This window comes from Pelodiscus sinensis, chromosome 2 (genome assembly GCF_052426305.1).
Source record: "Pelodiscus sinensis isolate ZL-2025 chromosome 2, ASM5242630v1, whole genome shotgun sequence".
In the NCBI taxonomy this organism is placed as follows: domain Eukaryota; kingdom Metazoa; phylum Chordata; order Testudines; family Trionychidae; genus Pelodiscus; species Pelodiscus sinensis.
Window position 1 is genome coordinate 58,819,513 of NC_143053.1, and position 21,302 is coordinate 58,840,814.

Here is a 21,302-nt window from a genome sequence, read left to right on the forward strand (position 1 = left end):
CAGTTACAGAAACTTTCCCAGTCACTCCAGCTATGCTAGAATATAAACAGTCGTCCTCTAGATAAGAATGTTGTAATGTATTAACTATTTCATGTCTATTAAGCTTTCTTCCTAGAATTTTAAATATTCTACATATGCTTCATAGAATGAAAATGATTATTACTAAAGTGCAGTTGAGATTCCTTATTAATTAGTTTATATATGCACACACTTAAATTTTCTTCACAGATATGTTCTAGTTGATTTACGTGAAAAAAAAGTTATACACACAAGTTGTCTTCCCCAAATTGCTGTAATATATTGCAGTACAAATAAGCTGCATAGCTGGTTGCAGAAGAAAAGAAGATTTAATAATTCTTTTAAGTTATCACTTCTTGTTATTTGCAAGCATAAGAATTTATGAAAGGATAAACACAATGGCTATGTCTACACTGGCATGATCTTGCTCCAGAAGTACGCAACTGAGGCTAAGCGTTGAATATTACCGAGCCTCATTTGCATATCTAATGAGCCGCCATTTTTGCAGAAGACGTTCTTGCGCCAGAAGGAGCTATCTACACTGCCCCTTCTTGTGGAAGAAAAACCCTCTTGCACAATGCCGTTACACTGATTATTTTGAGGAATAACGGCATTGCGCAAGAGGGTTTTTCTTGCGCAAGAAGGGGCAGTGTAGACAGCTCCTTCTGGCGTAAAAGCCTCTTCCGCAAAATGGTGGCTCATTAGATATGCAAATGAGGCTTGGCGATATTCCACGCTTAGCCTCATTTGCATACTTCTGGCCCAAGATCACGCCAGTATTGACATAGCCAATGTGTATAATGAGAAATCCCGTGCGTATACATATCATGAGGAGTAAAGAAATCCTGCACAGCTTCAGTTATGAACATTTGTAAATATATAATTAAAGTGTAGGCTTCTTCAATGCCAATCTGAACAAACTGGTAATCAAATGCATTAGGATGTATGATTTATCTGGAAAATGGGGCCATGTATGAGAATATGCAAACTGCAAGATGGCTGGAACCAAAATGGTTAAGATTGGGATTTTCAAAAGCAACTCAGGCATCCCACTCCCTTAGAAATTCAATTGGAGTTGAGTCCTAAACCCTTTGGCTGCCTTTAAAAACATTATCTAATTACCAATATTCATTCACAGGCCATTGGTTCTAAGAAGTGAAAGAAGCTTGCACAAAGAACCTAAGAGAGTTTCATACACTCTCAAAAATGTGCTACCAGACCAAGTAGAGTTGGGGCACTCACCCCTATTTGTTTCCTCAACCCCATAGGTATTTGGGGAATACAGTGTAAAAATTGAAACACAAACATAGGGCCAAAATCTTCAGTACTTACTCGGACAAAACTCTAATTGAAGAATTTGCCTCAGTGATTTTGTGTGACTTTATATTTTTATTAAGCAATGACTGCATGCTTTCAAATGCAAATAAAAGTCAATCAAAAAACATATTACACAAGTGATCATTTTGGCAAACTGACACTCTTACACTGTCAATATGACTCAGTTAATATTCAAATATAGCAAACAATGAAGTATTGTCTCCTTATTTAGTCATTGATAACATATGTTCATGTGAAAGATTCCCTTCATTAAGGTATATCATGCAGCAATATGGCTACGTCTACACTGGCCCCTTCTTCGGAAGGGGCATGCTAATTTTGAAAGTGGGAATAGGGAAATCCACGGGGGATTTAAATACCCCCCGCGGGATTTAAATAAACATGGCTGCCGCTTTTTTTCCAGCTTTGGGAAAAGTAGGAATAAGAGATCCTCCGGAATAGGGCTTTATTCCGGAGGATCGGGCCAGTCTAGACGCTTTTTTCCGGCTTTTCCCAAAGCTGGAAAAAAAGCGGCGGCCATTTTGATTTCAATCCCGCGGGGGATATTTACATCCCCCGCGGATTTCCCTATTCCCACTTTCAAAATTAGCATGCCCCTTCCGAAGAAGGGGCCAGTGTAGACGTAGCCTATCAGTGTCACTCAGCTGACAGCATTATTGTCTGTAAGCAAACATATTGTCCTGGTCTACAATAGGACCTTCGTCTGAAATTAGCCTCCCCTACCCTCCTCCCAGTTGTATTTTCTAAGAGATGCAGCCCCACTACCAAGCCCGTTACTCTGGAATAAGGGAATGTGGAATTTGAACTTTGCAGTCCTGATTTTTCACGAGGAGTAACGCTATTCCTGAACTTGTAAGTCTGAAATAATGTTAGCGTAGATGCTTCGTGCTGCATACTCAATGGCCTCTGGACCCTGATCTACACTAAGGCATTATTTCAATATAACCCCCTTGGGTTGAATTTATAAGCAGATCATGCACACTACACCAAGCCCATTATTTCGAAATCTGTGCCCTTGCTTTCCTCGGGGACTAACACTTATTTTGAAAGAGTTATTTTGAAAAAGTGGTAGTGTGAATGCTCCAGTACTGCTATTGCAAAATAACTACTCCCCAGAGTAATTTGAACTAATTACTCCCCAGTGCTTTCTGGGAATCTAAGTCAGGGTAGCATGTCCACATGAACAGAGCCTGCCTTGGACTAATTTTGAGGCTTCCCTGTTGTGGGGACATGCTATTTCACAGGGCTCGCCGAACCACGGCGAGCCCCGCTCACCAGCCGCACTGTCCGGCGATCTGCGCATGCACAGATCGTTCTGCGCATGCACAGATCGCCCAAACCTGGCTCTTCCGGGTTGCAATCTACTCGCCACGAGCGAGTAGATTGCATTATTTGTTGAGCCCTGCTATTTCAATTTTGCAAAATCGGGAGTTAAGTCGAATTAGTCATTTTGAAATAATTTCCTAGTGTAGACATGCCAACTCCCAAGACTGCTTCCTGCAGCTCCCCAGAGTGCTTCCTGGGACTCTGAATCTGAGGCAGGCTCCGTTAATGCGGATGCGCTGCCTCAGACTACGTTTAATTGTTCCCCATAGTGAGAACACAGAACTTCAAATTTGTAAAATCAAGCACCCAGAAGTCGAACTTAGTAAATTCTAAATAATCACCTAGTGTAGACATGGCCATCGTGTAGTCAAGTCCCACATGAAAACTTAGGCTCATGCTAAATGATGACACTGTCATACTAAACCTGTGCTGCACAGTTAGTGGTACCATCTCTGGCATCCGAAAATAATGCATTCCATGTATTTCTGGTATCTAACCAAGCAGAAGCTCTTGGCACTTTCTGAACAGAGTAGGGATTATTGTAGCCAATATTCCCCCCTCAGTAAAATATCCAAGCTGTGAGATTCTTAAAGGAATTATATGAAACCAATCCCCTTTTTTTGTTGGGTCATCTCAGAAAAAGAACCTAGGTTTTCCTATTTCATGTATATCTTATCATGAGAATAGAATTTTGTATTATCAAAATGCATCAAAGTCACAACTTCCAACAAGTATTAGAAGGCTATAAACATACATATGGGAAGGAAAATTGTGACCTCAGGAAAAAGTCAGTGTAACATGTTTTTTATCACAGTTTAAGGAATTTTAAATAGATTTTACATTTAAACTTGGGTCACTACATAGTTGGTATGCATAAACACACAAACACACACACTGCAGCTTTATGTGCACATAAGTATACCTGTGTATATACAAAAATATTTACTGTTATAAAAATTAAGTTTTGTATACCAAAATCAAGAATACTGAAGAAGGTAGGCATATTAATTTCTCCTTTGGAGAAAAGTAATAAACCTATTGTATGTCCTACATAAAGACTCCTCTTTGTAAAGACAACTCTGTATTAACATCTCAGCTATTTCTGTATGAGTTAGAGTTAATACATTTGTTTGAAATTCATAAATAAGTACATATAAATCTGTTACATCTAGGGTGTAGAGGTTGTGCCCAAACATAACTATAACTAGTTGTACAGATTGAACCACCCTAGTCTGGCACTCTCTGGTCTGGCATAATTGTAGTTAGTTGGATGTCCACTTACCATGGGTGTGGCCAAGTTTTCTGTGATCCCATAAAGTTTGTTTACAGCCACCAGTCCTGGTTCTCAAGTGTTCTGTGCTGTTATTTAGCTCTAATTTACCCCTAAATGTCTTCTAAGAGCCCAGTAAGATGTGCAAGCATTGCTAATGCTGCTAGACAATATTAACCTCCTGTGGTTTGGAAAATTCTCTGGTTCAGCACTAGTCAGGTCCCGAGAGTGCCGGACTAGAGAGATTCAAACTGTAGTACAGAAAATACTTATACATTTCGATAATATACACTACTCCTTAATATCTATTATTAGTAGTAATATTTTAAACCATTTTTACTTTCATGTATATGAATATGAAGGGTAATTTAGGTGCATTTATTTTCTCTAAAAACACTTTGGCCAGAAAAAAATGAAACATGAGGATATTTGTCATGGTCCCACAACATTCCTAATGTAGTCTGCGAATTAATTCCATAACATTATAAAGTAACCAATCTCCAAAACCAGCAACTTCCATGACTGTAAAATATAACTGACAAAAGATTGCATATACTGGTATAAAAATATTAAGCTTCAAAACTATGCTTCATTTTAAATACACTAAAATGCAAAATATTCCTGTTTAAAGCTAGAAGTCTGCCCTTTGCTTAACATACATTGCTTAAATATTATAGCATGTATAACACTGTACAAAGATATGCACTACTGTTTGAAGACCCCTGAAATACAGAAGCACAAAAAGGTAGATTTAAGACAGCTTTTACAGATCAAAATCTGAATTTGTGGGTGGAAATCAGATATCAATTTTCTCTCGCTGAAGTTTGTTTTTAATTCTTATGGCAACTTCAGAAAGGGTAAAACAGCATAATCAATTCAATAATAAACCCAGTATGACAATCAAACTTTCAAGACATAGTTGAGTTTATTGTGTTGGAGCTAATTCTGTAAGTATTTATTCTCATGATTAATCAGTCTGAAGTCAGTGGGATTACTTGTGAAATGAATTCATATTTTAATAGCCATTTACAGTGTATGCCAGAAAATTTGATTTCCTGATTTCTAAAAAAAGTAGGAAATGATGATAAAGCATTGTTGGAAAAAAGGCAGTCAGCAGTGCAAGGGACAAACAATATGTCTTGTGTCAAACTGTGGAGGATTTATTTTAGGCGTTTCCCCTTTTCCAGTTCATTCTGTGAACACAGTGACAGCTTTTATATGGTTCAGATGGAATGGCTTTAGCTAGTGATGTTTGATATTTGCTTTCATGCTGCTGCAAATGCAGAAAGGGGTAATTTGCATTGCTGCACTGGCCACATGAGATACAACCTGATTCCAGTATAAGATTTCCAGGTAAAAATACATAAAGTTCCTATTTTTAGGGAGACCATAGTGCATGGAGTCCACAAACATTTTCTCCAGAAGACACTTGTCCAATGCTGATAGAAAAATATTAAGGACAGTCAGTTCTTTATCCTGAGTGAAGGGCCTTTATTTATCAGTTCTCCAAGCATGTTCTACTAGAATGCAATTTAATTTTGCTATAGAGCCCAATTTCTCAGAAGATGTTACTTGATTACTTCTCTGATTGTTCTCTTTATTCTTCCCCAGCAGGAGGTGGTGGCTGACATAGCTTGTATAATCTGGATAAATGAAAAAGAGCCATCCTAATGTTAGTCTGGAAGTACTGTCCTTATTAAAATAGCCTGAAACAGGCAAAACAATCTAACAGAGCTTGTAAACATCAACATCTGCTTATTCTAACAATGACATTATTCAAATGACAAGTCTGTAAATAATCGTACATCAGCAGCAAAGTAACACCTCAGTTATGGTGCCAAGATTTTCTAGTGGCATAATCATCAACACTGGAAAATTTGACTTGTTGACCAATACTACTGAAGTTATATTTTAGTGATCGGTTCTTTCTCTCCATCACTCAAGTAAAAGCCAGTGACATTTGTAACCTCAGCTCCATTTTGGGCAGCTGTGAGAGACAGAGAACTACATGCATATGCACAGCAATTTGCAGACCAAATTACTATAGATCAGTCACTAAATGTTTTATTAACTGTTTTGTTTCTTTTATATGTATGTCTCCTGAAAAATGTTCCCATTTGGTCTTGTGTTCCAGCAGATTAAGACAAATGTCAGATGCACCACAGGTAGATTGTCAGACTTGGAAATGTGGCAACAAGACATAAGATAAAGTCAGCTAGAGAGATTAAGGAACTCAAGGTAACAGGTTCAATGCAAAAATAAATCAATAAAATCCAAAATAGCTGTGTTGCCAGTATTTGTCAGTTCCACCACTTATGCAAACACTGACATTTCTATTAAGTCCTTCATCACAGGCTGGCTTTTAACTAATGTTTGAAAGTTATCATCAAATTAATACTAAAAATAAAGGGCAATTGTTCTGTTTTGAGGCTCACTACAGAGAGGAGTTTTCTGTTCTATGAGGAAGAATAGAAAAATGTCTATCATTTTGCAGCATCTCCCCTCACACTGAAGCACTGTGACACAGTACTATGAATGATCTCATCTGGAGGTTACATATCTCCTGAGAGAAAGTGCATCACTCACTGCAGCAGGTGGAAAGAGTAAAGAAAAGAAAGACTGGCTGGGCAGAGAGGAAGTGTGGCAAAATCCAAATGAAATGGTAATTGTAATAAAATAGATATCAGAAGATTGTTACACTGACAAAGCCAAAGAATAAGAAATAAAAGTATGTTTAATGGGTCTGATTATTATGAAAGATGCTGATACCTACACATTGTGGTTTTGTCATACCTGAATTTTTGCAGGGAAGTTTGCAAACTTCCCAACCAAAATTCAAATATCTGTACAATGATTAAATTGAAATAAATTAGATATTTCAGTTTTATTTTGTAATATAACAAAAGCATACATTTGGACAGGCTGAATGAATGATTTGGGATCTATGTTGAGCCTTTGCTTTTTGGGCAAGTGAAAAACAAGTTTGTTACGGTGGAGTAGTCAGGGTGGGTCCCACTGTTAGTGCACTTGTGCCTCGTGTGTGGAACCAGAGTTTTTGGAACGGAAGTGTCCATTGGGGCAATGCTTGTGCCAGGCACAAGGGCATAAAGGGTGGAGCAGATGAATTTCCCACAGTTGCATGGCAATTTGAAGGCTAGTGTAGCTGAGGACTTTGAAAAGCATCCACACCCACTACAACATCTCAAAAAGATCCACAGTTACTGTGGGATAAGTAACCATTCTTTCTCGTTAGACTACATGTCAACATGAACCCCACTGGAGGTGACTGCCCAGCAGTGTCCCCTAAGGCCATGGAAATGAGGAGTATCAGTTAAACAGCCAATACAGGAATGTATTGGTATCCAAATCTCAATCAAGTGTAATGCTTAGCAAAAGTTAGTAGGTTATCCCACATTACCACATGGCAGTTTTCAGAAACTGGCGCATTACTGGAACAGGCAAAGATTGCTGCTTGAGCTCCAGTGGAGAAAGTTTTCATGTTTGGTGGGGACCAGCACACCAGTCAGCCAGTAATACAGCAAGGTTCTGTATAACCTAATTTGATATTTTGTGATGAATTAGATGACCTGACCTTTAGACTGGCCAACTGCAACCAGAAATAAATGGAAAGGTAATATCATGAGTTTGGTTCTGTCAATTTACTAAAGCAAGAGTAGAGAAACAGAGTATGCAACTTCTTCTGTCCCTGGATAGAGCAGGGATCTGGGAATAAGATAGATACACTTAATGAATGATTTAAGATGAACCTCTGAGATCACCACTGGGATGAATTTCTGGTGAAGTTCAGCTCTGCCGTATCTTTACAGAATATGGAAGTTCAGCAATAAATGCCTGCAGCTCACTGGATCTTCTGGTAGAAACAATAACAACTAAGACGGCAGTCTTCAGAGTAAAACTGTGTAAGTAACATTCTGAAAGAAGTTCAAGAGAAGATTCCAGGAGCCTTAGAACCACTATATTGAGGTACCAGGCAGAGGCTGGTTCTCTGACCTAACTAGTGAGCATGCATGTAATAGCAGATATTTAAACTTCAAGGATGATTCTCAGCCCTCTGCCAGGGTCAGTCAGTTCTGGGTCTCATTTCTCCTGTGCTTCTCTGGTTTTGGTGGAGGGCGTGGAAGTGCTATTCTTGGAAGATCCGTGTTTTGAGTGCTCCTTCCAAAACTGCCTTCTGATTAGAGCTAGATTTGAGCTCCATCAGTCTCTTGACAGCTCCTTTTTGTGTAAGTTTAGATGTGCCAAAGGTATTGGCACCAAGGTTTCTAATGTTGAAACTACCAGCTTGGTCAGCATTAGAGTTGCTAATTCCAATTTAGTTAAACTCCTTTCAACTTCTTTTCACTGTCCTGTGGTATGAAGCCTGCTTCGCAGAGTGCTGACTGATGCTGTTTTTTCTGGCCCCACTCTTGATAGTTACCATCACCTCTGGGTCTGATGCAATCTGCACAGATTTCTCTAGCAGATATAGCTTGAGCTTGGAAGTCCTGGATTTGTGGGCTCTTGTAGAGAGAAACTTGCACAAAGCACTTATCTGGAGTATGGTGGTCCCTACGGCAGAAAAGACATCGGCTGTGTCGGTCTTTGAAAGAAATCAAGGTGTTGCAAGATGGGAAGAGTTTGAACCCTGATAGTGTAGCATTTGTCATTAGATGAGACAGTTGGCATGAAGTACCTCATCCCACTCTACCATATTTCTACAGAAGTGTCTTTGATTTTCTGTCCCCATCTCCCCCCACCCCCAAAAAAAGGTTCAATATGAGAAAAAGGGAATGTGAAAATGAAGTTTCTTTACAGAAGGTAGTTGTAGATCAAGCTGAAGTTTCTAAGGAGTCCTGGGTCAAACACTTGCTGAAGCTGCCCTTTCTGTCCTTGCAAAGGAGCACAATATGGCACAGGGTATTAACACACAGGACTAACCTATACTGCAATTCAAAAGACTCAAGTCACACATATTTGAGAAGCATGTGCAGCCACAGGAGGAACTCACACATATAGTTGAAGCAGAAGTTCACTTTCAATGCAGATGAGATTAACTGTTAGGCTGCAGGGCTACATCTACACTGGCCCCTTTTTCGGAAGGGGCATGATAATTTTGAAAGTAGGAATAAGAGATCCTCCGGAATAGGGCTTTATTCTGGAGGATTGGGCCAGTCTAGACGCTTTTTTTCCGGCTTTTCCCCAAGCCGGAAAAAAAGCGGCGGACATGTTTATTTAAATCCGCGGGGAATATTTAAATCCCCCGCGGATTTCCCTATTCCCACTTTCAAAATTAGCATGCCCCTTCCAAAAAAGGGGCCAGTGTAGACGTAGCCCAGGGGTTTTGGCAAGAAGTCTTTTGCGGAAGAGTTCTTGCACAAAAACTTTTGCGCAAAAGCATGTCCACACTGTATGGACACTCTTGCACAAGAAAGCTCTGATGGCCATTCACAGAATGGCCATCAGAGCACCTGTGCTTTTTCAGATATGCTCCATTTGCACAAGAAACCCCTGCAGAGCATCCAAACATGCCTTTTTGAGCAACAGCTGTAGCGAAAAAAGGAGGTATGACTCATAAAAGGAGGTTTACCTACACCAGAAAAAGCCCTCTGTTCTGCTGTTTTACTGCCGATTTACTTGTGCAAAAGCACAATTGAGGTGTGGATGCTCCGCAGGTTTTTGCACAAAAACGTCTGGTTTTGCGCAAAAACCCTGAAGTGTAGACATAGCCTTAGGGAACGAAGCCTCCATAAGTGATTTTTGTCAGGAACTCATGAAGTGGTCTGTTCTCCTACTGGAGAAAAATTGGTGGAATCAGAGTTGCCAGAAAGCGGGGCAAACTGATGGTTCCTAAGAAGGAAGTGCTGGGGGACCCAGAGGATACTGTGTGGACTGCTTGGAAATGCAGAGACTCATGGTTAGACAGCTAAGGGGAAACAATAGCAACACATTCCACATTAAAAAAATCTATCATGCTCCAGTTTATTCAGTATGAATTGTAATGTTTCTATTTTTGGGAAAACAAAGTGATATACATTCAGGACATATTTCACAGTCCTGGTTTTACTTCCAAGGCTCTTAAGCATTTGGGTAACAAACTCCCAGTCCCAACTGATGAAACTGTGATTAATTTAATTTGAACTGTTTTGGAAATAACTCGATAAAAGGCCACTTGATCATATGCATATATGTGATTTTTCTTTTCTTTTCTTTTCTTTTCTTTTCTTTTCTTTTCTTTTCTTTTCTTTTCTTTTCTTTTCTTTTCTTTCTCTCTCTGGACTTTTAACACCTCAGTGGAGCTATTATCTGTTATCTACATATATTCTTGTTTATGTATCTATATGATACATTGCTGTGTAATTATTATTCAAAACAGAGTATTATATTTCAATCAAACTGATGCTAGAGAGACTGTAAACTTCATCTGATGAAGCATGTTTTACCCACAAAAACTCGTGCTCCTATATATTTGTTAGTCTCTGTGGAGCCATAGGACTTGTCATTGTCATGAGGGATGACAGGGGGAGTGGAGGGGCACTACATTGGTGCCCCCCCCAGCATGACACCTAGGGGCAACTGCCCCTCCCACCATCTTGCTAAGCCACCACATGGTCTGGGTCATAAACAACTGTTTCTATTATTTGGTTACCTTGGAACAGATTGTGGTGTTCGGTCTCTCACACCTAAATTCTTGGCAGTATTCTGCACTCTTGCTCCCTGCAAAAAAAAAGAGAGATTTTGCCACAGGTAGGGTTGATACTAGTTTTTAGTGTATCTACTGAGAATATAATAGACCCATAATTATCAATAAATAAACTTAAATATTGATGTCCTACCTAAAACTTTCTAACTGTCAGGATGGTTAAATACTGGAATAAGTTGCCTAGGGAGGTTGTAGATTTCCTATTGCCTATTTTTGTTCTGTAGTTTTAGAAGAAGCAAAGCCTATTCATTCATTCTCTGTCCTTGTCTATGGCGGGCCCCTAGTGGGCTGGAGCAGCCCCCTGCCAGCAGCAGGCAGAGAGCTACTCCTATCCCCACCAATTAATGGTTAACCAGAACTGGTAAGTATAGCCTTTCACATCCCTAACGCACAAGTATTTCTCCTTACGGATTTCCATTCTTTTAAGGTTTAGGATGGTGGGTTGCGTGCTGATGCGATCTTAACTGCCTCTAACCATAGTTTTTGCTTGTTAATTTCCTAGTTTTTAATGCAACTTGGGGTGTTACAGGTGAAAGTGTCCCAGGAGTCATGGAGTAGGGGAACTGTATCTGCCTGAAAATCAGAGGAAGAAATGAGGCTGCAACTAGCAATTCAAATATGTCGAATCTCCTGAAGGGTATGAGAGGCTATGAAGTCTCAGTAAGTCATTCGTGTTTAAAATATTTCACCCCATTTAACAGTTATTGAAAGGGAATACACTAAGAGCAACCTTCCATATTTAACAGTGACGATATAATTGCCGGCTGGAGGCAAACTTTCTGACTCACTGTATAGCCTCTCATGGATTACTGAAATTGGATACAGCCACAAGGGGCTGTAGTAGCAGAGTGCACGTCTGGTTATAGCAGCAAGTCTGTCTACTGCACTCCTCCATCCTCTGGGTGCCCTCCAAACTCCCTGCAAGTATGACGTGTACTCCTCAATGTTCAATCCTGCCAATATGAAATACCTTCAAGTGTCAGAGCTCATGAAACCAAGAATTGAACCCCTTCAGAGATAACAGCAGAAGACCCAGGGTTTAAAGGAAAGAGCTTTCACAGATTTCCCTCCTCTCCTCTGTGCATTGGACACATGCAATGTTGGAGTGCTGACACAGGGTACAAGGGTCATAGGATTTGCATTAGCAAAAACTGCTTTAGACAACTGGTTTTTGGTTTGTTTGGTTTTTAGTGCTAATTATGTCAGCAGTAGATTTAAGTGTTAGAGTTTATTATTTGCACTCACAGATTTCCATGCTTGAAAAGAGTAAACTGAGGTGGCTATTCAGTAATTTATACATTTAAAATCATTGTAGACTGGATTAACTAATGAAAAGTTGAAGTCACTTAATTTGGATGCATTAGTGGATACTAACTCATCCCTATAATAAACAAGGCTCTGACCCTCAGTTCTTACAGTACAAGCATTTGTGGACTTTGAATTATAAATGACAGGGCAATTAAACTGAAAACTCTTCCAATGGGACAGCTCAGGCAATCAATGATGACACTCTTACTAAATATGATCATAACCTCTTTCAGTTTAATAGGGAAAAACTCTACTTCCTGAGTTGCCCTATTTAAGCAGATTTCCTGCACTGTCCACTCTGGATGCAATAAAATGTGTTATGGCGCCAACAAAGTGCACTACAGGGCTGTAGTTTGTAAAGCACTCTAACATGTTGCACTCTGCATAGATACTCTTGGGGTGCTCTAAAAGGTACCTATTTCATATTCAGAGTCTAATCTAAGTATTGCTCTATATAGTGGGGTAATGCACACTACTGCAGTTTGATTTCTAAAGCTCGCTAACATGTTACATATTAATTTATCTGAATAAACCCTGCTAGCATGTATAACAAGTTCCCTTAGTGTTCCATTATTAACTTATGGTGTGCATATAATACCTAGTTAAAATAATGAAAGCAATTAAAATAAAATGGAAATAAAAGCCAAATTATTATTAAGTAAACTCAAACAACATGTACAGGCAGTCCCCGGGTTACATAGATCCGACTTACATCGGATCCCTACTTACAGACGGGGTGAGGCAACCCCACACTAGCTGCTTCCCCCCCAGCAGACCAGGGAGATACGAAGCTAGAGCCCCGCCCAGCAGACCAGGGAGACGCGGAGCGGCTTTTCTCAGCAGACACCTCAGCTTGAGAATAAAGGACTGAGGGAAGTGAGGTGTGGGAGAATAAAACTGAGCTCTGGAGAAATGTTTGGCTAGAGTTTCCCCTACAATATGTACCAGTTCCGACTTGCATACAAATTCAACTTAAGAACAAATCTACAGTCCCTATCTTGTACGTATTCCGGGGACTGCCTGTATAGCTTTAGGATAAAATTCAGCCCTGTATACAATGGTTGCACAAAGTGTTAAACCTTTGCCCTAACTCTTTAATATAGAGTTTAGGTAGCATAGAGAGCCTTCCACACCCTCCACAGTGTGACAAATGTTTGTTTTAGTTTGAGTTAAATTATAAGTTTTTCTAAAGATACTTTAAATGGCACAGGGTATATTGTACCCCCTATGTAAGTAAAATATTTATGAATATCTCACTAGAATACTTGTGTAGTGTGTGTATTTAAAACAATTATTCTTGTCCCCCAGAATTGCACACAGGTGTTCCAGATGAGGGCTGACCTGTGCTTTGTATAATGGTACTCACACTTCCCTCTCTCTGCTGGAAGTACCTCACTACATTATCCTTTTTGACAGCCACACCACATTGACAGTTCATAGTCATTCTGTGATCAACCGGTACACCCAAGTCTTTCTCTTCCTATGTCTCTTCTGACTGATAAGTCCTCAGCATATAGTACAAATTCTTGCTACTAGTCCCTAAATTCATAACCTCACAATGTGCATTATTACATTTCATCCCATTTCTATTACTCCAGTTTTCAAGGTCATCCAGATATAATATTCTGGTCCTCCTCCATATTTGCAGTACTTTCCAACTTTCCGTCATCCACAGATTTTTTTTTGCACACTTTGTGCCAGGGTAAGTAATAAAAGTGTTAATTAAGGTTAGTTCTAAGACCGATGCTTGAGGAACTCCACTAATAATCTCACACCCAGCTCACAATTCACCTTTACAACCTGTTGTACTCTCGCCTTTAACAAGTTCCTTATCTACCTTTTAATTCTCATATTAATCCCCATTTTCTCCAATTTAATGAATGATTTCCCATGTGGATCTGGGTCAAATGTCTTACAGAAATCCAGATTGATTAGATCTAATGTATATCCTTTGTCTTAAAAAAAGTTAGATCATTCTGAAGTTGTTGTATCTACTAATTTAAGGAAATGGCCAGTTCTTGGATATTATAATTATCCAAGTCACTATTGCTCTTGAGAAAAATGACTAGTTAATTCATTTTTTGGCTGAACACATGACATTCCTATGGAGAAATATTAACATTCTGGCCTACCTGTTTGCGCATCACGTCTGTAGCTTGCATAATATAGCGAGGAGGTAGTCCGTGGCACCGAGCAAGAATTATCGCCTGCTCCAGAGTGACACTCAAAGTGCAGCTGCAGTGAGAAACAGAATTAAGTCAGGTCCCTATTGTCATTACATCTACTAAGCAGTTACTGGTTGCTCAAAGAGTAGATAAGAATCCAAAACATTATACAAACAGAAGTGTTCCTTAAAAACTTGTAGAACTCAACATACATATACAATGATACTCCTGCATACTAGCTTAGGCAAGAAACATACTCAACCTGGAATTTGCTTAGGGCATTTCAACACTGTAAACTTAAGATGGCCAATGTTAGGTACAAAAAACAGGACTATGTAGCACTTTAAAGACTAACAAGATGGTTTATTCGGTGATGAGCTTTCGTGAGCCAGACCCACTTCCTCAGATCAAATAGTGGAAGAAAATTGTCACAACCATATATACCAAAGGATACAAATAAAAAAATGAACACATATGAAAAGGACAAATCAAATTTCAGAACAGAAGGGGATGGGCGGGAGAGGTAAATGTCTCTGAGCTAATGATATTAGAGGTGATAACTGGGGAAGCTATCTTTGTAATGGGTTATCTTACACTCCATCTTACCCATTTTTGGTCACATTGCAATGCACAGTTTACAGCTTTGATAAATGTGATTGCAAAGGTTAACAATTCTTTTGACCCATGTAATTTCTAAAAGTGCTTTGATGCTATTTAATCTCTGTAACTTCAATGAGATGTTTTTACGTCATTAAGGGGAAGAGGGCTTGACCCTTAATTAGCAACTCAAGTCAACACTTTCAATTTTTTTTAATTGAAAATGAGCAGCAAACTACACCATTAGCTGCACCTATGCAGTAGTCCTAAAACGGCTGAAGGACACTACATAGTTTTCATAAATTAAATATATCAGGCCTGATCTTCCATTCTTGTTCAGTGAAGTTACAATGGCATAGAGCTAATGTTAACTAGGAGACTGAGACAGAAAAGTCTGTGGCAAGTCACTTCAGTGAGTCACTGACTCCCAGCTTTATGCTCACTCTTTCAGACCAAATTGCTGAATAATTTTGGGAAGATGTAGTGGTTAGAGGTGCCTTCAGTTTTGGGCCCAATTCTGCTCTAGTCCAATAAAATGATAATTCCCCCTATAAACCGAGTGGGAGCAGGATCAAGCCTTTTGCAATCTTACTCAGTTATATCTTCTCATTTGACAAGCCTGGAGAGAAATTTCAGAGTGAAAAATCCTCCCCTGAAACCATTCTGCCACCAGTTCGGGACAAAAAACTAGGGACAATCAGCTGGGACACACAAGCTCATCTTTTCTATTATGGTAAGATAAGGATGGAAAGGTGATTTCTCATATAGCCAGGACAAAATCCACACAGAGCTTGGCAAATCAAAATCAATCCCTTGAGGAAAGCCTGTGTACTACTTAGATGCTGTAACAAATATTGTTTGGATGCACTACCTAACAGCTGGGTAGCTGCAATCTGCATCAAGAGAGTTTCTCAGTTCGTTCAGTGTACCACCAAACAACGCACATTACACTAATCAAATCTTTGAATCCAGCAAAATTCATATACAAAAATGCTTTCTCCTCCATAAACTTTTACAGTATTTGTTCCCTAATATGTTAAAAAGCTGGAAGAGAATCCTCAGGCATACATTTAAATTTTGTTTTCTGTAGACCTTTGGTCACATAATACTGGCCAGAAGATTTCACATGGCTTATATTATACACACCTCCATGGGCAACATGTTTTAATCAAATAATCATCCTGCTAAGTGGAAGATCTGTAGGAGAAAAAATGTGTGCACTTAAACTGATGCACTCATCTAAAAAAAAAAAAGTTGGTAAGTTTCAAATATCACTACGTGTTTTTGTGGACTGTAGAAGTTTCAAATTAGTAAGATGAGAAAGGAGGTACTGAATTCAATTTTTCTCTTTATTACTGGCTTTTTGTTCACAATTTAGAAACTGATGATTTGCTTAAATAATTAAATCAATTCAATTCCATAGTTTCTTGTATACACTGATCTCATAAAGTAAATATGAAGCAAGAATCCATTGATCTTTGACACGTCATGATCTTTGATCTAACAAGCTTTGGTTTAATACTGCATAACTAAGCTTTCTAAGCTCTGTTTCTGTTAATGAGAAGACCTATTTCATCACACTTTGTCACAATCAGTAGCAAATTATTCTACTACAAGCACTTCATTCAATGTAATGAGACTATTGAATAGAGTCAATGTGGTACAACAGAATCCTAAGTCATGTCTTCAGGACAGAGAAACTGTACAGTGACAGTGTATACACTCAGGTACAGTACTTCATGTTTCTGTTTATTAAATTATCTAATAAGTGGGTATTTGTTATAACAAAGGAAAGATTCTCATATGAGAACTACATCAGGTAACAATTTCCACATGCAGTTCAGCTTGAAGAATTAGCTGTGGAGAATGATCTGAGATGAAGAGGTTGGCAATGCTATCCACCATCTGACACATGCTGAAGCAGCAGCTCATTACAGAAATTCTGAGACAACTCAGTTCAAGACATAATTCCCCTTTTAACAATTAGGTAGGCAAGCAGTTAAGCCACAACATGAGAAAAGTTAGAATAATTAGAAAATAAGCATCAGGAAGAATAACTGATCAGACTGCTAAAACCTGGGTAACCACTGGCATGTAATCCTGACATGAAGAGTCAAACTGAAAAGCTGATTTGCTTCTACATGTCCGCAACAACAACAAAATAATTCTATGAGGTAAATTTTCATCACAATTCAGAAAATTAGCAATGAAAGTGACCTTAAATAGAATGGGAGTGGCGCTGCTAACTATTAATATGCCTCTCTGAAAATGTAAGCATACATCTAAGATTGAAAATTAACTACTGCATACAAACATACTCTTTTGATACAGCCATTACTTTTTTTAAAATAAAAAAAGTACCACCGAGTCTTTTATTTGCTATAGTCTTTGGAACAGTGTTATCACTTCATTTTAACGCAGTTTTATAAGAAATTAAAATTTACTGTTATGCATGATTTAGTTGTATTTCCTTGTGAAACACCAAAATTACTTTGATGGATGGCTGCCATAACAATGTAAGTGATTTCTTCATGTTATTTCTCAAATTATTAATACATCAGATAATAATGACATAAAGTAATAAACTTATTACATTTTATCAACAATAAAGCTGTAATTGCTTTATTTTGGTTGGATAACTAGCTAATCAAATATACATATTCTATATTATAGATATTATAAATAAACCCTTTCATAATGTTTTATTGAACTAACTCATGAATAAATCAGTAATTACATAATGGTGCTTTTTTACAATTATTTAAGTTTAGTTTTAGTTAAGTAAGGCTCTGAAGGTTCTTTGCCTTCCTCTGTAGCATGAGGCATGGATCACTTGCTGGAGGATTCTCTGCATCGTGGGGTCCTTAAGCCATTTGAGGACTTCAATATCTGAGATATAGGTGAGAGGATTATTCCAGAAGTGGGTGGGTGAGATTCTGTGGCCTGCATTGTGCAGGAGGTCAGACTAGATGATCATAAAGGTCCCTTCTGACCTTAAAGTCTATGAGTTTTCTGATCATCATGGCATAGAATTTGCATATCAATATTTGTTTATTTTAAATAATTGTTTTTCGCTTGAATTACATTACACAAATTTGTTTTATGTAATCTGTTTCTTATAAGAAGCAATCTGGCTGCTGTGAAATGTTGCATATTCCTTAGTGCAAAATGTTGCAAGCAAAATCACCATGGCAGTCAGGTGCCATAAAAAAAGGTGGGGAGGACACAAAAATAACACAGAAAGCTTCTCAACATGGATAAGCTTATAGTTGGACAGAATTGCCAAAGTTAAGTATCTCAGCTACAAAGTTGTCAAGCAAAATACAATTAACCAAATATAAATCTAAACAAATGCACCTTTCATGGTGTTCTCAGGTATCATTCCTGTGTTTGAAGTTAGAAATAAGAAGTATAATCCTGTATTACTAATGTAGTCATGCTAAGTGATGGCCATTTGTTGTACTCAAGATATTTAGTGGCCCTATACTTAGGGCAGTGATCTGTGAATAGACTGTTTTTTCCTGTAGTCCTGGGAGCAGGGACTATGGTGGGCCTATCAAAACATGTCACCTGGTGTAGGGATCCATTTTGGATAATGTATTTTTCCACAAGAGCAGAGAGAAAGTTTAGAATGAACACAAAGAATTCCCACTTTTTGCAAAACCTGTTTAAGGATGAAGAGCAAGGTAATCCAGTTCTCCTCAAAGATCCCACCCAACATAACTGGTAGAAACATCTATAATGAATGGGGTGGGGGAAGAAGTTTGGATCCAGATTGGAAAGGTGTCCAATTTGTGTAGAGATTACTGGAATAACATCTAGTGTGAAAATATATATGGAAGCAGTTCGCTTAGGCCAGGTCTACACCAGGCCAGGAAGGTCCACTTAAGGTATGCATCTCCAGCTACACAAAATATGTAGCTGGAGTTGCCTTATCTTCAGCTGAACCTTGGCGGCATTCACACTGTGGGAGGCCAACGGGAGCAAACACTGCTGTCGGCTTCCCTTACTCCTTGAAAAAGTAATCAGACATTAGCGGGAGCTGCCCTCAACATTCAATTTAGGAGTCTATACTAGACCCTCTAAATCAAACACCAGAAGATCAACCTCTGGAGCATTGATCTTCTGGTAAGTATAGACATGTCCTGTAGTACAGCAAACTTAGTTTGTGTATTCTGTTTTATTTTGCTTAGTTATTTCTGTTATCTCTTATGACCACTTAAATCCTATCTTTTAAAACTTAATAAAATACCTTTCCTTTATTAATAAACCCAGTGTAAATAATTGTTTCCTGGAGACAGGGGGCAAAGAGTCTATGCATCTTTTTCTTTGCAATGAGAAACCATACAGATCTGTCCAATACAGATTTCTACACAGTATAAGATGGATTTATCTAGGGTTCAGCTCGCAGTGAGGCTGTGTACTTGAGTGCTGGAAAAAAGTCTCACACTGTGCTACTTTTAATCTGTGTTTGCAGCCTTTGGGGTGTTGCCATGTCCCTCTGTCCCAGGTGAAGCAGGATGAAGAGCTAGACTTGACAAAACAGGGTGCCTAGGCTCTCAGGAAAAGCAGATGCAGTGAGCATTTGGCACATCAGATAACAGTCCCAAGTGGGGTCCCAACCTATCACAATGACACCCTCTATACAATTGAATAACTTTTCAAACATCGTCTTGATCAGGCCTCCCTTAACATAAAAAGTTTGCATTATATTTTCAATCACCAATAGTCCCCAACTCTGGGATTCATTTGTTTTTGCTTGATTATCATCCTGCTTATTACCCATTTGTTACATGACAGTGAATCTACTGGATAAATATGTAACAATATAATATAGGCAAGACAGTTTTTACAGTGCTCTTCCTGAAAAAATAGGAAACATTAAAATAACTCAGAAATGGACTATTCAATGACAGCTTATTTAATGTCATGTGTCACCACACAAGAAAATGTAATTTGTGTTTGTGCACATTACCATCTGAGATGCCACTCAGCATGTTGTATAGAAATGTTACCTGAGCTCAAGGAATCTAACTAATAAAATCCATTCCCAGTTTTCAATTAGGGTTCTGGCTAGCTTATACTTATAGTTTCATCACTATCTAATATCTCTTGAATAAGTATGATGAGATTAAACAAATTGGTGTAATATTTGGCACATCATTTACTGCTGTTGGAGATGTCAGATGAATTACATCCTGGTCACACAAAAAGAATTTCAACAGGATGTACATTTGCTTAATCTAGTCATAACTAAAACTCTAAAGCTGCAGCTCAGTGTTAAATGTTATGTCATTATTTTGTATAAATTCTGCATCGTTTCAATACCTAACCATACATGCATTTGACTTTTTAAAAATATAGATGTTTTAAGGGTTTACTTGTTCTCACGAGACTTAAGTTAACTCTTATCCAGCCACTAATTATGCCAATATGCATGTTAAAATGTTAGCATCAGGTTTTCTTTTTTTCTGACCTGGAGTTTTTAGGATACTTCTTATAATTTCTAATTAAGTGTATGTTAATTTGTATTTATTTCCAATAGCTATCTAAACAAATATACAATAGACAAGAATCAACCTAGAATGAGAACATTACTTATTAGGTGTATTAAAACAAAGTGTTGACACTCCTGCCTGTGGCTCTTGCTCCACCATTATGTGACTACACCTTTTGCTAGTTTCTAAGCCACACCCTTAAGGGAAGGTCCATTAGAACAGTCCTGGACTCTAGACATATTTTAATACGTTATTCATGATGACCTAAGCATATGTAAGCATCACATTTTTTAGTGTATGTATAAGAAAGTTTAAACATGCTGGCTGCAATCTTGATTTAGAAAATACAGTTTTATTTAGCATGTAATAATGCTGCTCATCTCATTTGCTCTTCTGCTGAAACTTTACTAACCATAATTTTTTTTCTTTTGTTATTAGAAATGAAATAAGCAGGTAAGATACAAACCAACCCTCCATTAACAAAAAGAAAAAATGCAGGCAAGTGTAATATGAGAAAAAAGGTTGGCAATCCTGTTTGATGCTACCAATAGGAAAAAAATGAGTCATTTTTTTAATGGAATCCTATTAAGATGTTGTTAAAGAACATGTTATTTCACCCTCCCATTGTGTCTGGTGAGAACAGAGCTGTAGCATGGAAAATGGGGTAAAAAGCAATGTTGTGGTTTTAAGGAAATTGCATTAAAATTACAAAGCAGAAGTTAACCTCTATAAATAGTTAAAATATTAAAATTGGCCCAGTGGAAAATTCTGAGACTCATGTTTGATCCTTTATGAATCTTTGTGGTGATGTTCAGTTGCCTCAAATATTATTATCTTGTAAGCAGAGTCAGATGCTGATCCATTCTGGTTTAACCCAAACTTTGTATTAACTTCTACACGATATTTCCAGTAATCCAATGCTTTTTTGTGAAAGTAGTTGGATTTGTTGGCAATACTATTGCATAAGGGAAACATCAAAATCTGCCTTGCCAGGTATTTTTAACCTTCAGCTACCAGATGAGCTCTTGCTTGCTGAAACAGGAGACAATATATTTACAAAGACAGGAGATCAATCTTGGAGG

General features: G+C 38.2%; 1 protein-coding gene across 2 annotated transcripts in view; it reads right to left on the reverse strand.

Annotated features, from left to right (window-relative positions):
* Positions 1-721: 721 nt before the first annotated feature.
* The window catches only part of PREX2 (phosphatidylinositol-3,4,5-trisphosphate dependent Rac exchange factor 2), a 266,625-nt gene continuing 246,044 nt past the window's right edge, over positions 722-21,302 (reverse strand). For both annotated transcript variants that reach the window (XM_075920573.2, XM_006131490.5), the window contains exons 38-40: positions 14,093-14,195; positions 10,599-10,666; positions 722-5,595 (exon numbers count right to left, since the gene is read on the reverse strand). In XM_075920573.2, the coding sequence (XP_075776688.1) occupies positions 5,550-5,595; positions 10,599-10,666; positions 14,093-14,195 (217 nt within the window). In that variant the 3' untranslated portion in view covers positions 722-5,549. The remainder of the gene's footprint in view (positions 5,596-10,598; positions 10,667-14,092; positions 14,196-21,302) is intronic.